The sequence below is a fragment of the Phyllobates terribilis genome, unplaced genomic scaffold, assembly GCF_046119375.1.
Source record: "Phyllobates terribilis strain yellow unplaced genomic scaffold, ASM4611937v1 Scaffold_4__5_contigs__length_816908805, whole genome shotgun sequence".
Taxonomy (NCBI): domain Eukaryota; kingdom Metazoa; phylum Chordata; class Amphibia; order Anura; family Dendrobatidae; genus Phyllobates; species Phyllobates terribilis.
The window spans coordinates 645,441,927-645,458,536 of record NW_027362764.1 but is presented as its reverse complement, the minus strand read 5'-3'; the positions used below and the strand labels follow the sequence as shown (position 1 = coordinate 645,458,536).

The window sequence follows — 16,610 nt, the reverse complement described above, 5'->3', positions numbered from 1 at the left end:
GATTTTCTGAATAGACTTGAATGAGATAAGGAAAATCTGCAGATAAAAAGACGCACTCAAAAACGCAAGTACCCTGATTTACCTAATACAGTGGGTACGGAAAGTATTCAGACCCCTTTAAATGTTTCACTCTTTGTTTCATTGCAGCTATTCGGTAAGTTCTAAAAAGTTCATTTTTTTTCTCATTAAAGTACACTCTGCACCCCATCTTGACTGAAAAAAACAAGAAATGTAGAAATTTTTGCAAATTTATTAAAAAAGAAAAACTGAAATATCACATGGTCATAAGTATTCAGACCCTTTGCTCAGTATTGAGTAGAAGCACCCTTTTGAGCTAGTACAGCCATGAGTCTTCTTGGGAATGATGCAACAAGTTTTTCACACCTGGATTTGGGGATCCTCTTCCATTCCTCCTTGCAGATCCTCTCCAGTTCCATCAGGTTGGATGGTGAACGTTGGTGGACAGCCATTTTCAGGTCTCTCCAGAAATGCTCAATTGGGTTTAGGTCAGGACTCTGGCTGGGCCAGTCAAGAATGGTCACAGAGTTGTTCTGAAGCCACTCCTTTTGTCATTTTAGCTGTGTGCTTAGGGTCACTGTCTTGTTGGAAGGTGAACCTTGTGCCAAGTCTGAGGTCCAGAGCACTCTGGAAGAGGTTTTCATCCAGGATATCTCTGTACTTGGCTGCATTCATGTTTCCTTCAATTGCAACCAGTCATCCAGCTGAAAAATACCCCCATAGCATGATGCTGCCACCACCATGTTTCACTGTAGGGATTGTATTGGGCTGGTCATGAGCAGTGCCTGGTTTTCTCCACACATACCGCTTAGAATTATCACCAAAAAGTTCTATCTTCGTCTCATCAGACCAGAGAATCTTATTTCTCATAATCTGTGAGTCCCTCATGTGTTTTTGAGAAAACTCTATGCAGGCTTTCATATGTCTTGCACTGACTAGATCCTTCCATCTGGCCACTCTGCCATAAAGGCCCGACTGGTGGAGGGCTGCAGTGATTGTTGACTTTTGTGAGCTTTCTCCCATCTCCCTACTGCATCGCTGGAGCTCAGCCACAGTGATCTTGGTGTTTTTCTTTACTTCTCCTACCAAGGCTCTTCTCCCACGATTGCTCAGTTTGCTGGACGGCCAGGTCTAGGAAGACTTCTGGTGGTCACAAACTTCTTCCATTTAAGGATTATGATGGCCACTGTGCTCTTAGGAACCTTGAGTAATGCAGAAATTCTTTTGTAACCTTGGCCAGATCTGTGCCTTGTCACAATTCTGTCTCTGAGCTCCTTGGACAGTTCCTTTGAGCTGATGATTCTCATTTGGTCTGACATGCACTGTGAGCCGTGAGGTCTTATATAGACAGGTGTGTGTCTTTCCAAATCAAGTCCTATAAGTTTAATTAAACACTGCTGGACTTCAATGAAGGAGTAGAACCATCTCAAGGAGGATCACAAGGAAATGGACAGCTTGTGAATTAAATATGAGTGTCTGAGCGAAGGATTTGAATACTTATGACCATGTGATATTTCAGTTTTTCTTTTTTAATAAATTTGCAAAATTGTCTGCATTTCTGCTTTTTTTCAGTCAAGATGGGGTGCAGAGTGTACTTTAATGAGAAAAATAAATGATCTTTTTAGAATTTACCAAATGGCTGCAATGAAACAAAGAGTGAAAAATGTAAAGGGGTCTGAATACTTCCCGTACCCACTGTAGGTGCAGAAATGCTGCAACATCAAAAACGCACCAAATGATCATCATGGGCAGGTAGCCTTAAGATCGGCTGTAGACGAGCAAATGAAAACTCGTCAGAGAATTTTTTTCACCCATAGACTTGTGAGTCTCGTCCGAGATGAAAGTAGTGTATGCTGCAATTATTTTCTCACGGACAGTCAGACCGAGAAAAAAAATCGTTCATGTGAACAGAACTATTGAATAACATGGGTGAGTGTGCAATCCAATATAAAAGCGAATATTATGCATTTGATTTACATGCTCATGTGCATGAGTCCTAAAGGAAACCTGTACATACCTGTCAATCGGCCGGAGCGAGGAGGGGACCTCACTGGACTAGTCAAGTCTCTCCGTATAGTTCCCTAATGGCTTTTCAAACTTTGTTTCCTCTGAGACGTTGCAGTGTTTCAGAATAAGGGCCCCTGCAGACGAGCGTATGAGAAATTGTCCAAGTTTCATCCAGAATTTTTTTCAAATTTTTCTCTGATTTTTATCATGTGCCATCCATGTGTCCGTTTTTTATGTCCGTGTGACATCTGTGTGATGTTCGTGTGATGTCTGTGGTCATATATTTGCACTAAAAAATGTGCATCATCACATACAGTTTCTAAGGTTTATAATAGAAATGGATCCAGAAAAATCGGATGCCACTTAGATGTTCCGTGTGGGATCCAATTTTTTTTTATGCACCTATAGACTTCAGTGGCAAAAAATTTGGTAAGAGTCAACTCATCCACAAGTCTGATGCACGTAGGCCAGCAGTGCCACAGGAGGGATAAACAAAGATTGAGAATTCCAGCGTCAGGATCTTCATTAAAATCTCAATTTATTAGGTATGTATACAAACATGGATAACAGTGTACAAACACCGTCACAACCACCAAGGGGAAACTATGGGTAAACGTGTTTCAGACCGAAGTCCTTAATCAATAATGATTAATGATTAAGGACTTCAGTCTGAAATGGGTTTGTCCATAGTCTCCCCTTGGTGGTTGTGACGGTTTTTGTACACCTTCATTCATGTTTTTATACTTACCTGAAAAATTGAGATTTTAATGAAGATCCCGACCCTGGAATTCTCGTTCTTCATTTATAAACTTGAATGGGTGAATCTCATCCGAGATTCGGAAGAAAGTAGTGCATGATGTGATTTTTCTTCTAATGGATGGTCAGACCGAGAGAAAAATCATTCATCTGAACAGCACTATTGAATAAGATGGGTCAGTGTGTTGTCCATATGTTAACTGAAGAAAAATCTGACAGTACATGTCCCATTTATACGCTAGTCTGCATGAGCCCTAAAACATACATTGCTGCAATCACACAGCCGGGCTCTGATTGTTATGATCTGCAACAAGAACTAAGGAAAGATAGGGGAAAGCTGTCCCTACAGTAAGACTAAGCTGAATCCCTACGATGTAGCGGGCTGCCTGTTCCTAGTGAACAGACCCGCCTTCGTCCTCGGCTAGTCTGAACGAAGATCTATATATATAAGGGAGGGGTCCCTAAAAGAACTAAGGACTGGGATAAAAATGGGACACCTCCTAAACAGAAATTGTTGTAGAACACAAAAGACAAACTGACAAAAAGTACTAGAGGTCCAAGAGGACCAAGCAAACTGACAGAGATAGGCACCGAAGCACCAGGCTAGCAAAACAGTCAAACAACACTGAAGTCCAGCAAAGCCAGAAGGGCGGAGCTGGAATATATAGGCAGATGGTCACGTGACCGCAAAACACATGATAGAAAAAACTAACAGGAGGGTTCTAACAGTACCCCCTCTTTTATGAGGATCCTCCGGATCCTCCTGGCCCAGGCCTATCTGGAAACCTCCTGTGGAAAGCTTTAACAAGCCTAGGAGCAGAGACATCAGGAGTTGTCTTCGGGACCGAAACCCTTCCAGGAGACAAGATACTGTAATCTCCCTCTATGCCATCTAGAATTCAAGATACGCGAAATTTCATATTCGCCGTCTTCCACCACAGCAGGAACTGTGACAGTGACGTCCCTATCAGATACGTCAGCCTTTTTCAACAAGGAAACATGAAACACAGGATTAATCTTCCAGGAAGTAGGGACATCCAACCTAACAGCAGACTGGTTAACAACCTGAAGCACTTTAAATGACCCACAAACTTAGGACCCAGTTTTTTAGAGGGAATCCTCAACCGCAGGTTCTTCGAGGACAACCAAACCATGTCACCTACAGTAAACAAAACTTCTTTACGTTTCTTGTAAAAATACTTCTTGGACTTTTTGTTAGCCTCTTGAAGGTTACAACGTACATTAGTCCAAACTCTCTCCGAATCACCGGAAAAATTCTCCTCCTCCAGCACCGCTGACCCCAATTTGGAGAACGAACCAAAAGACGGATGTCTCCCAGTACAACAAAAAAAAGAACACCCAGCAGAGGAGGATGTATGATTGTTAAGAGCAAATTCTGCGAGAGGCAGAAACTCCGACCACACCTTGATTATCCGCCACAAAACAACGCAAAAACTGCTCAACATCCTGGTTCTTTCTTTCACTCAGTCCATTAGACTCAGGATGATAACCAGACGAAAATGACAAATGGACTCCCAACCTGTCACAAAAAGCACGCCAAAAGCGAGCCACAAACTGAGGTCCTCTATCAGAAACAATATCCGTGGGAACGCCATGGAGCTTGACAATCACCTCAACAAACGCCTTAGCGAGTGTCTTGGCGCAGGGCAACTTAATGAATGGAACCAAATGACACATCTTACGAAAACGGTCCACGACCACCCAGATGACAGTAAAACCCTCGGACACAGGAAGATCAGTGATAAAATCCATAGTGAGATGCGTTCAAGGCGCACTAGGAACCTCCAGAGGGCAAAGCAACCCCGCAGCAGGAGTATGTGAAGCCTTTGACCTAGCGCACACAGTACACCGATGCACCCACTTGTTGACTTCCTTCTGCCATCCAGGCCACCAAAAACTGCAACTGATCAGTCTCTTAGTCTCCGAAATTACTGGATGACCTGCCAACAGAGACTCATGACACTCCACAAACAAATCTCCCCTAAAGGCTCTAGGCACGAACAACCTCCCATGGGGAGTGTTAGGTGGAGCATCATCTTGAGCTTTCAGAATCCCATTCTCCAAAACGGAGTCCAAAGCCGCCACCACAACTCCTTTCCGTAAAATGCTCTCCTCCTCCTCGGCACCGACCGTAGGAGAGAAGCTGCGAGATAAAGAATCGGCTTTAACATTCTTAGTACCAGGGATATAGGTAACAGAAAAATGAAACCGAGAAAAAAAAAGTGCCCACCTAGCTTGACTGGCATTCAAGCGCTTGGCAGCATCCAGATAGATCAAATTCTTATGATCTGTGAAAACCTGAATAGGAAATCTAGCGCCTTCCAAAAAATGACGCCAATGTTCAAACGTGAGTTTAATAGCCGGCAACTCCCGATTTCCAACATCATAATTCAGTTCAGTTTCCGAAATTTTTTTCGAAAAGAAGGCACAAGGATGTACTCCACCCTTGTTCTGAGACAAAACTGCTCCGACCCCCACCGATGAAGCACTGACCTCGACCAAAAAGGCTTGGTCTCATCAGGCTGCATAAGGATAGGGGCAGAACTGAACCTCTCTTTGAGATACTCAAATGCTTCAATGGCCTCAGTAGTCCACTGGGCCGTATTCGCACCTTTCCTGGTGAGATCGGTTAGAGGTTTAACAATTACAGAAAAATTCTTAATGAATTTCCTGTAATATTTGGCAAAACCCAAATATCTCTGTATAGATTTCAAACCAATAGGCCTAGGCCATTCCTGCACAGCAGAACCTTCACAGGGTCCATCTCAAAGCCCTCGCTGGAGACAATGTAGCCCAAAAAAACTAATTTTCTGCACAGCGAACTCACATTTCTCCAGCTTAGCAAAGAGTGAATTATCACCCAATAACTGCAAAACTTCACGTACACTCTGTCAATGGGACTCCAGATATGGTGAATAAATCAAAATGTCATCCAAATACACAACCACATTCTTACCAATCAGAGGTCTCAGGATGTCATTAATAAGGTACTGAAAAAATGCAGGTGCATTGGTAAGACCAAAAGGCATCACCAGATTCTCAAAATGACCTACAGGAGTGTTAAAAGCAGTTTTCCATTCATCACCCTCCTTCACACATAACAAATTGTATGCCCCCTGGAGATCAATTTCGGAGAACCACTTGGCTCCCACTAACTGGTTAAACAAGTCAGGAATTAACGGTAATGGGTAGGAATTGCGTACGGTAATCTTATTAATTTCACGAAAATCCAGACATGGACGTAAACCGCCGTCCTTTTTTTTAACAAAGAAGAATCCAACTGCCACAGGTGACTTAGAAGGTCTAATGTGACGAGCAGCCAGGCTAGTCTGTATGTACTCATCCAAGGCCTTTCTTTTAGGGATAGTCAGATTAAACAAGCGACTTTTGGGAAGAGTAGCACCCGGAACAAACTCAATGGTGCAATCATAATCCCTATGAGGAGGTAAAACTTGCGACTCCTCCTCCGAAAAAACCCTCCAAAAATCTTGAATAGGTACAGGTAATTCCACTTTTTCCACAGCCGCAATGCGACCATTACAACATTTATCACAGCACTTCGGACTCCAAGACTTAATCACATTAGTAGACCAGTCCAATAAAGGATTGTGCAGTTTTAACCAAGGCAATCCTAGAACAAGTGCAGAGGGTAAATTATCTAAAACAACCAAGTCCAAAATTTCTTGGTGAACTCCATTGATAGTGAGAGGAAATGCAGCAGTCTTGTGAGTAATACATTTCAAAGGAGTGTTATCAATTGCAACCACAGAAATAGGTGATGACAAAGGTTTGGATTTCAATTTAAGGTTTTCCAAAAAACCTTTATCAATCACATTAAGTTTTGAATCACAATCCACAAATACCTGAAATTCAATCAAATCTTCCTGCAGAGTCGTACTCCCAGAAAGAAATACTCCTGCAGAGCGTAAACAAGCTATACGGGCGTAACTGACCTTTTTTTTTTCTTTACTTACACGACGCTCACAATACTTAATCAAATGGTCACCTTTACCACAATAAAGACACAATCCCTCGGCGAATCTCCGGTCATTTTCCTGAGAGCAAAGTGACATCCCCCCAACCTCCATCGGTTCCGTACCATCAGAGCAGATTTTCTGGGGACTAGGACCTGACATTACAGGAGTCTTTACCTCATTGAGCCTGCACCTCAGTCTCCTGTCTATTTGAACAGCTAACTGCATAGCTTCCTGCAGAGTCTCAGGTGCAGGGAATGCAAATAGCAAATCCTTAACCCTTTCACTCAGACCAGCAAGAAATAAACATCTCAGCGCCGAATCATTCCACTTAACTTCTGAAGCCCATCTCCTGAAGTGTGTGCAATAATTTTCAACATCATCAGACCCCTGATTCAAACGTCTAAATTCTGATTCAGCAGATGAGATTCGATCAGTTTCATCATATAATAGCCCCATAGCAGAAAAAAATTCTTCAACAGAACTTAAACACGGATCATTAGGCTGGAGAGAAAAGGCCCAACCCTGTGGTTCTTTGCGCAAAAGTGACATAATAAAACCAATGCGCTGTGATTCATTCCCAGAGGATCTTGGTCTCAAACGAAAATATAACAAACAAGCATTTTTAAAGGAAAAAAATTCTTGCTGTTTACCATAAAAAACATCAGGCAGTCCTACCTTCGGTTCCACAAAATGCACTCCAGGACAGCTACTCACGTGTTGCTGAAGCTCGGCCACCTTCAGAGACAATCCCTGCAGGCGTTGAGCCAACTCCTGGACGGAAACCATACTGATCCCCGAATTTCTTTCCTTTTAGTTTTTTTGGGCTGGACTTACTGTTATGATCTGCAACAAGAACTAAGGAAAGATAGGGGAAAGCTGTCCCTACAGTAAGACTAAGCTGAATCCCTACGATGTAGCGGGCTGCCTGTTCCTAGTGAACAGACCCGCCTTCGTCCTCTGCTAGTCTGAACGAAGACTTATAGATATAAGGGAGGGGTCCCTAAAAGAACTAAGGACTGGGATAAAAATGGGACACCTCCTAAACAGAAATTGTTGTAGAACACAAAAGACAAACTGACAAAAAGTACTATACTAGAGGTCCAAGAGGACCAAGCAAACTGACAGAGATATGCACCGAAGCACCAGGCTAGAGAAACAGTCAAACAACACTGAAGTCCAGCAAAGCCAGAAGGGCGGAGCTGGAATATATAGGCAGATGGTCACGTGACCGCAAAACACAAGATAGAAAAAACTAACAGGAGGGTTCTAACACTGATCTATCAGCACTCTGTGCTCCCTGGATGGTGTTGAGGCACCGTGTTCTCTCCTGGAAGCAATTCTAGGGTAGAATCCCTTCATTATACAGGATGCAATGCGGTATGCCTCATTTCTTTGCTTATATTATGTAAGACTCTACAAGGAGAAACTCCGTTAGTTGCTGTAAAAATTCACACGTATGCAACGGTACAGTGTGGACCGATATTAGCCTATGTGTGCTATAGTAGGAATCCATACAACATAATTATATGTCCTGTGCGTGAGGCTGAACAGTAAGGATAAAACATTGTCCCAATAATGACATTCCATTATTTTTGTGATTGCCCATTTGTTATAAACGCTGAATTGTTAGGGCAAGTGCAGATCAGCGTATTTTCGATCTGAGTGCGATCCAACAAAACATCGAATTGCACCCGGACCAATGTTGTTTAATGGTGCTGTGCACATGTCTGATTTTTAGCTCAGACAGAGCTGGTCCATGTAAAAAATCACTTCATGCCTGAGTTTGATCCAATATTCGGATTACACTCGGTCATGAAAGTCAATGAGTCTGCACTCGGATGACATCTGAGTGCAGTCCAATATCCGACTCACAGAATGGAGATGATGGAGAAATATTTTTCTCCATCTTCTTATCCTAGAGAATCTGATTACGCTATACTCACACTCTGATAAGTATTTGATCAGAGTGTGATTTGCATGATTGACCCTATTCTCTCAGATGAGAGAATTTACCCTCCTGTAACCCTAGTCTTACTGAATCTAATAGTATTTTTTTTTCAAGGATCACATGTATATACCCTGTATGTGTGCGCTTTCCTATTACACTTTGAATCTATGGTGTATACAGTACATAAATAATAAATTGTACATGTATATGCTCAGTGTACATTGCTGGATAATAGTCTCCATCATATCAGTTCTAATTTATTTTCCAGTATAATCATGACAACTTGGACATTAACGCTAATTAATGCTTAATGTGGTGAGGAACGTGCAGATGGTTTTCTGGTGTGACACCAGCATCTTTATTTCATGTGTTCTGCACTGGAAAGATCTGCGTTAATAAATGAACTATTTCTGTCATTTGCTCCCAGTTGTCAGGAATGGCGGTCGGAAAAAAAATCTATGCTGTAAATGGTGACCTTGTTTTCCTGAGGCCGTTTCATGAAGTGGATTGTTTTCTGAGGACTTGCTTAAACAGCAGAAAACCTCTGCGGATTCTCATGAGCACAAAACCAAGGGAGTAAGTCAACTCTTGTCCTTTCTATTTTAAGATGCAGATACACTTTAATTTCCTTACAGTGTATTTGGTGCCAGCCGTACTTAACTACTTAACTGCCATAATTCTTTAAATACATCCTAACTGGCCTAACGGCAGTGTAAGGTGGAATTCACCAGTCTTAGAAGAAAAAAAAAATTGGAGTAAATTTCTTCAAATTTCTTTATTAGAAGGCGCTATTCACTTAACAAGTTTGGCACATTTTTTGACTCATCTAAATTTACAGAATGAAATCTACACTTCCTATGAGCAGGTGGAAATGCACGAAAACGCGATGTCTAAAAATCGATCGCATCCTTGTACATCATTCCCACTTCCACAACTTTTGCAGAGCATGGTGCAGAAATATAAAGATTGGTGCAATTTGTGTCTTTTGAGTAATTTCTGACTTTTTTCAGGCAAGTTTAGTTTAAAAAAATACTATATACTGCTTGATGTGTGAGCCTAGATTATTTACGATGTTCTAACATATGCTACAGAAAAGATTGAAGTTTTCCATAGCCATAGAGGTTGTTATTAAATTGATGCTACTGCTCAGCAACTGCTTAAGCAATGACCCAAATCAGACAGTAATTGGCTGAGTGAGATTTTCCAACCTTATAACTTCTACCCACGTGGTTTAGCAGGATGGAGCACTTTTATCCTTCCATTCACTCCATATGGGGCTGCCGGAGAAAGCCAAGCACATTGCTCCGCAGCCCATAGGAATTGAATGGAGTGGTGCTTGAGCATGTGCACTGCCGTTCCAATCTAACAGGGATAAAAGTGCCCCCTTCTACTGATCCATGTGGGTTCCATGGGCAGACACCACCGATCATTAAGTTATCATCATTGCTGTGGATAAGGGATAACTTATCTTTACTGGACAACCCTTTAATTACTGTCTCTTTGTATAATATGGCAACATGGTCAACCGTCCTGTCCAATAGAGTAGTGTAAACTAGATACGGAGATATATAATGTGAGATACTAATGCATCCCAAATACTATATATAATAAATGCTGTCATTGAGTACAGTTTTGGAAACTCTCAGGTATCACTACCTACTGTAACTATAACCCACAGGACATGTAAAATAAATGCCAAACTAATAGAGAGCAGAGCAAATTGCAGAGGATCAAGTTTGAGTCAAATTTCCTGAAATTTGCGGTTTCACACGAATTTGAACATTTTGAGATTTGATTCATAGTTCACAAAAAAAACTTGCCCACACTATTTCCTACACTGCTGAAGCATCAGAGAGCGGGCAAGCATCATATTGCATTGTCATGTGGGCTTCCCTATATTGTTCTGCAGCTATGACATCTTATGGATTCTCACACCTTGTACAGTGGTGGTCAGTACCGGGGCCGTCACAGATCAACGGCCTCCAGTGGGGAACGGTTTGTGCAGCAGAGTCATTTTCCACCTCTAGAGTCATTGGGTGACTGTCTCTCTTCTGTAGAATGTAAGCTCTTATTGTCAGCAGGGTCTTCTCTCTCTCCTGTAAGGTGTAAGCTCTTATGGTTAGCAGGGTCCTCTCTCTCTCTCCTTTAAGGTGTAAGCTCTTATGGTCAGCAGGGTCCTCTCTCTCTCTCTCTCTCGCTCTCTCCTGTAAGGTGTAAGCTCTCATGGTCAGCAGGGTCCTCTCTCTCCTGTAAGGTGTAAGCTCTTATGGTCAGCAGGGTCCTCTCTCTCTCTCCTGAAAGGTGTAAGCTCTCATGGTCAGCGGGGTCCTCTCTCTCTCCTGTAAGGTGTAAGCTCTTATGGTCAGCAGGGTCCTCTCTCTCTCTCCTGTAATGTGTAAGCTCTTATGGTCAGCCGGGTACTCTCTCTCTCCTGTTAGGTGTAAGCTCTCATGGTCAGCGTGGTCCTCTCTCTCTCCTGTAAGGTGTAAGCTCTTATGGTCAGCAGGGTCCTCTCTCTCTTCCTCTCTCTTTTAATGTGTAAGCTCTTATGGTTCAGCAAATTTCTCTCTCTGTCTTCTCCCCCACATGCATTTTACGAGCAATTACAAGCTTTCCAGTATTAAAATCTTGCCAAATTTATCTGCCGCATATCGAATTTTGGGGGAAAATTCAGCGAAGTCAGCAAATTCGAAATTCAAAAGATCCGTTCATCTCTACATACTATCCATCTGATCTGATCAGAAATTAACACTAAATAAAAAGGTCCATATTTATGTGACCTTATAGCAGTTTAAAAAAAATGTTAAAAAAAGAAGGTGATCAGCGGGAATAAAATAAGAACAAAATCTGGTCACTTTTAACCTGGTGACAGATTCTCTTTAATGTGTAATCTCTTCCCTTGATGTGTGAGTGTTTGGTAGTCTTTAAAGGGAACCTATCACGTGAAAAAATGCTATTAACCTGCAGATATCGGGTTAATCCGCAGGCTAATAGCGCTCTGAACCTGCCCGATGCAAGCACTTAGACCAGGGCCGGCTCCAGGTTTTTGTGGGCCCTGGGCGAAAGAGTCTCAGTGGGCCCCTTTAACACATACCACAATTCATGATGCACAGATACCGCAGAGAAATATATATATGTATGTATATATATATATATATATATATATACACTGCTCAAAAAAATAAAGGGAACACTTAAACAACAGAATATAACTCCAAGTAAATCAAACTTCTGTGAAATCAAACTGTCCACTTAGGAAGCAACACTGATTGACAATCAATTTCACATGCTGTTGTGCAAATGCAATAGACAATAGATGGAAATTATTGGCAATTATCAAGACACCCTCAATAAAGGAGTGGTTCTGCAGGTGGGGACCACAGACTACATCTCAGTACCAATGCTTTCTGGCTGATGTTTTGGTCACTTTTGAATGTTGGTTGTGCTTTCACACTCGAGGTAGCATGAGACGGACTCTACAACCCACAGAAGTTGCTCAGGTAGTGCAGCTTATCCAGGATGGCACTTCAATGCGAGCTGTGGCAAGAAGGTTTACTGTGTCTGTCAGCGTAGTGTCCAGAGGCTGGAGGCGCTGCCAGGAGACAGACCAGTACACCAGGAGACGTGGAGGGGTCCGTAGGAGGGCAACAACCCACTAGCGAGACCGCTACCTCCGCTTTTGTGCAAAGAGGAACAGGAGGAGCACTGCCAGAGCCCTGCAAAATGACCTCTAGCACTCCACAAAAGTGCATGTATCTGCACAAACGGTTAGAAACCAACTCCATGAGGGTGGTATGAGGGCCCGACGTCCACAGATGGGGGTTGTGCTCACAGCGCAACACCATACAGGACGCTTGGCATTTGCCACAGAACACCAGGATTGGCAAAGTCGCCACTAGCGCCCTGTGCTCTTCACAAATGAAAGCAGATTCACACTGAGCACATGTGACAGACGTGACAGAGTCTGGAGATGCCGTGGAGAGCAGTCTGCTGCCTACAACATCCTTCAGCATGACCGGTTTGGCAGTGGGACAGTAATGGTGTGGGGTGGCATTTCATTGGAGGGCCGCACAGCTCTCCATATGCTCGCCAGAGGTAGCCTGCTTGCCATTAGGTACCGAGATGAGATCCTCAGACCCCTTGTGAGACCATATGCTGGTGCGGTTGGCCCAGGGTTCCTCCTAATGCAGGACAATGCCAGACCTCATGTTGCTGGAGTGTGTCAGCAGTTCCTGCAAGATGAAGGCATTGAAGCTATGGACTGGCCCTCCCGTTCCCCAGACCTGAATCCAATTGAGCACATCTGGGACATCATGTCTCGCTCCATCCACCAACGTCATGTGACTCCAAATCCAGGCCTCCATTGGTTAATAAATTTGATTTCCATTGATGATTTTTGTGTGATTTTGTTGTTAGCACGTTCAACTTTGTACAGAACAAAGTATTCAATGAGAATGTTTCATTCATTCAGATCTAGGATAAGTTATTTGAGTGTTCCCTTTATTTTTTTGAGCAGTGTATATATATATATATATATGTATGTATGTATGTATGTATGTATGTATGTGTGTATATATATATATATATATATATATATATATATATACACTGCTCAAAAAAATAAAGGGAACACTTAAACAACAGAATATAACTCCAAGTAAATCAAATTTCTGTGAAATCAAACTGTCCACTTAGGAAGCAACACTGATTGACAATCAATTTCACATGCTGTTGTGCAAATGGAATAGACAGTAGATGGAAATTATTGGCAATTATCAAGACACCCTCAATAAAGGAGTGGTTCTGCAGGTGGGGACCACAGACCACATCTCAGTACCAATGCTTTCTGGCTGATGTTTTGGTCACTTTTGAATGTTGGTTGTGCTTTCACACTCGTGGTAGTATGAGACGGACTCTACAACCCACAGAAGTTGCTCAGGTAGTGCAGCTCATCCAGGATGGCACATCAATGCGAGCTGTGGCAAGAAGGTTTGCTGTGTCTGTCAGCATAGTGTCCAGAACCTGGATGCGCTACCAGGAGACAGGTCAGTACACCAGGAGACGTGGAGGGGGCCGTAGGAGGGCAACAACCCAGCAGCAGGACCGCTACCAACTGCTTTGTGCAAGGAGGAATAGGAGGAGCACTACCAGAGCCCTGCAAAATGACCTCCAGCAGGCCACAAATGTGCATGTGTCTGTGACGCGCCCCCTGGGCCGTGGGGTACCCGGAGCCGGGCCCGTAGATGCTGGGGGTTGTAGTCACTGTGGCGATGACCCGGTCCGTGACCCAGGGCGGTCAATCCAAGAGGTTATTTATATGGGTTTTTATAATGTCCAACTACGCAACCTGTGGAGTGCGACTAATGAGGCCGCCGCTGCGGAACAGTCCTCTGAAGCTGGTGGTTTTGCAGCAAGGGTGGTATAACTCCCCACAGGAAGAGTGTAGCTTCAGGGCAGTGTGAGTGGATGATGGTGCTGATTGTTGTGCAGGGAGTCAGTAATAAACACGGAGTCAGTGGGATGCAGTCTCAGGTCCTTTACTCACAGTTGTTTCATTCCAAGTCATCACTGCAGATCACGACTTCCCACGTCGTCCTGTGTTTACTCAGTGAGGGGTTCAGTCCACCCCCAGATAGCTCCAGAGTACTTAGCAGGACCCCCTTCTGTGTGTCCTTTCTCTGACCTCTTCCCTGCACCTAGTGACACTTCAATCCGGTACCCTTGGACCTTGGCGGGCGACGTCCGTTCTGTCCCCTGGGTCCTATGTGGCTACCTTCTTAGTGAGACTGGTGTGGACTTTCGGATTGCAGTACATGAAATGTTGCAGCCTCCGGTTTCTAGTTGAGCGTTGCAGTTTCTCCACTAGTTGAGGGACCGGTTCCCCTTATCTGGCCTGACCCCTCTACCTCCTGGTAGCAGCGGGCGTACGGGTGGCTTTCTGCATGGCCCGTATCCCTAGGGTCCCTTCACTCCTCGTTCCTTGAGCCTTTCCTGCTCCCTCTACTCTCAGGCTCAGGCCTCCTGACTAGGCCCGCCTCTGGAGCAGAGCTCGTGCAGAGCCTCTGCTCCTGTCACTTTCCTCCTCTGACTGAACACTGATCTAAGATGGTTCCCTGTTTTATACAGCTTCCTTTCAAGTGCTCCCAGGATCTACTTCCTCCACCCCATCCACTACATGGTTCCCCCTCTCTAGGTGGTTCCCCCCACTCCAGCCAGGGACGAGGGACTGTGCTCTTCCGTAGGAGCAATCTCGCCCTGTCCCCCGGAAATGTGGTGTAATGAATGCAGGTGTTAGGGTCCTGAGCTGTACTCCTTCCTTACCTGAGAGTGAGATACCACACCTCTGGGTGAGATGCAATACCTCTGTGGCGACCGAACACTCAGGGGCGCCACATCTGCACAAACGGTTAGAAACCGACTCCATGAGGGTGGTATGAGGGCCCGATATCCACAGATGGGGGTTGTGCTCACAGCTCAACACCGTGCAGGACGCTTGGCAATTGCCACAGAACACAAGGATTGGCAAAGTCGCCACTGGTGCCCTGTGCTCTTCACAGATGAAAGCAGGTTCACACTGAGCACATGTGACAGACGTGACAGAGTCTGGAGACGCCGTGGAGAGCGATCTGCTGCCTGCAACATCCTTCAGCATGACCGGTTTGGCAGTGGGTCAGTAATGGTGTGGGGTGGCATTTCTCTGGTGGGCCGCACAGCTCTCCATGTGCTCGCCAGAGGTAGCCTGACTGCCATTAGGTACCGAGATGAGATCCTCAGACCCCTTGTGAGACCAAATGCTGGTGCGGTCGGCCCTGGGTTCCTCCTAATGCAGGACAATGCCAGACCTCATGTGGCTGGAGTGTGTTAGCAGTTCCTGCAAGATGAAGGCATTGAAGCTATGGACTGGCCTGCCCGTTCCCCAGACCTGAATCTGATTGAGCACATCTGGGATATCATGTCTCGCTCCATCCACCAACGTCACGTTGCACCACAGACTGTCCAGGAGTTGGCGGATGCTTTAGTCCACGTCTGGAAGGAGATCCCACAGGAGACCATCCGCAACCTCATCAGGAGCATGTCCAGGTGTTGTAGGGAGGTCATACAGGCACGTGGAGGCCACACACAATACCGAGCCTCATTTTGACTTGTTTTAAGGACATTACATCAAAGTTGGATCAGCCTGTAGTGTGTTTTTCCACTTTAATTTTGGGGGTGACTCCAAATCCTGGCCTCCATTGGTTAATAAATTTGATTTCCATTGATGATTTTTGTGTGATTTTGTTGTCAGCACATTCACCTTTGTACAGAACAAAGTATTCAATGAGAATATTTCATTCATTCAGATCTAGGATGTGTTATTTGAGTGTTCCCTTTATTTTTTTGAGCAGTGTATTAGAAGGCCAAAGATTTCACTTCTTACATTACATGACCAATATCTATTGTATATTCCATTATAGCTCAGAAACCGGCAAATCGCTCCATACAGAATACTGGCCGCCATAAAATGCTCCATACTGGATACTGGCCCCCATATAATGCTCCATACAGGATACTGGCGCCCATATAACGCTCCATACAGAATACTGCCCCCATATAATGCTCCATGCAGGCTGTGCCCCCCACCTAATGCTCCATGCAGGCTGTCCCCCCACATAATGCCTCATGCAGGCTGTTCCCCCCACATAATGCCCCACGCAGGCTGTTCCCCCCTTATAATGCCCCATGCAGGATGTCACCCCCCTTATAATGCCCCATGCATTATGTCACTCTCCCCTTATAATGCCCCATGCAGGATGTCTCTCCCCCCCTTTTAATGCCCTATGCAGGATGTCACTTCCCCCTCTTTTAATGCCCCATGCAGGATGTCACTTCCCCCTCTTTTATTG

General features: G+C 44.3%; 1 protein-coding gene across 1 annotated transcript in view; it reads left to right on the top strand.

The window, feature by feature from the left end:
* Positions 1–16,610, top strand: part of PREX2 (phosphatidylinositol-3,4,5-trisphosphate dependent Rac exchange factor 2) — a 538,104-nt gene that overhangs the window by 280,379 nt on the left and 241,115 nt on the right. The window contains exon 18 of the mRNA XM_073679425.1: positions 9,155–9,303. Within this exon, the coding sequence (XP_073535526.1) occupies positions 9,155–9,303 (149 nt within the window). The remainder of the gene's footprint in view (positions 1–9,154; positions 9,304–16,610) is intronic.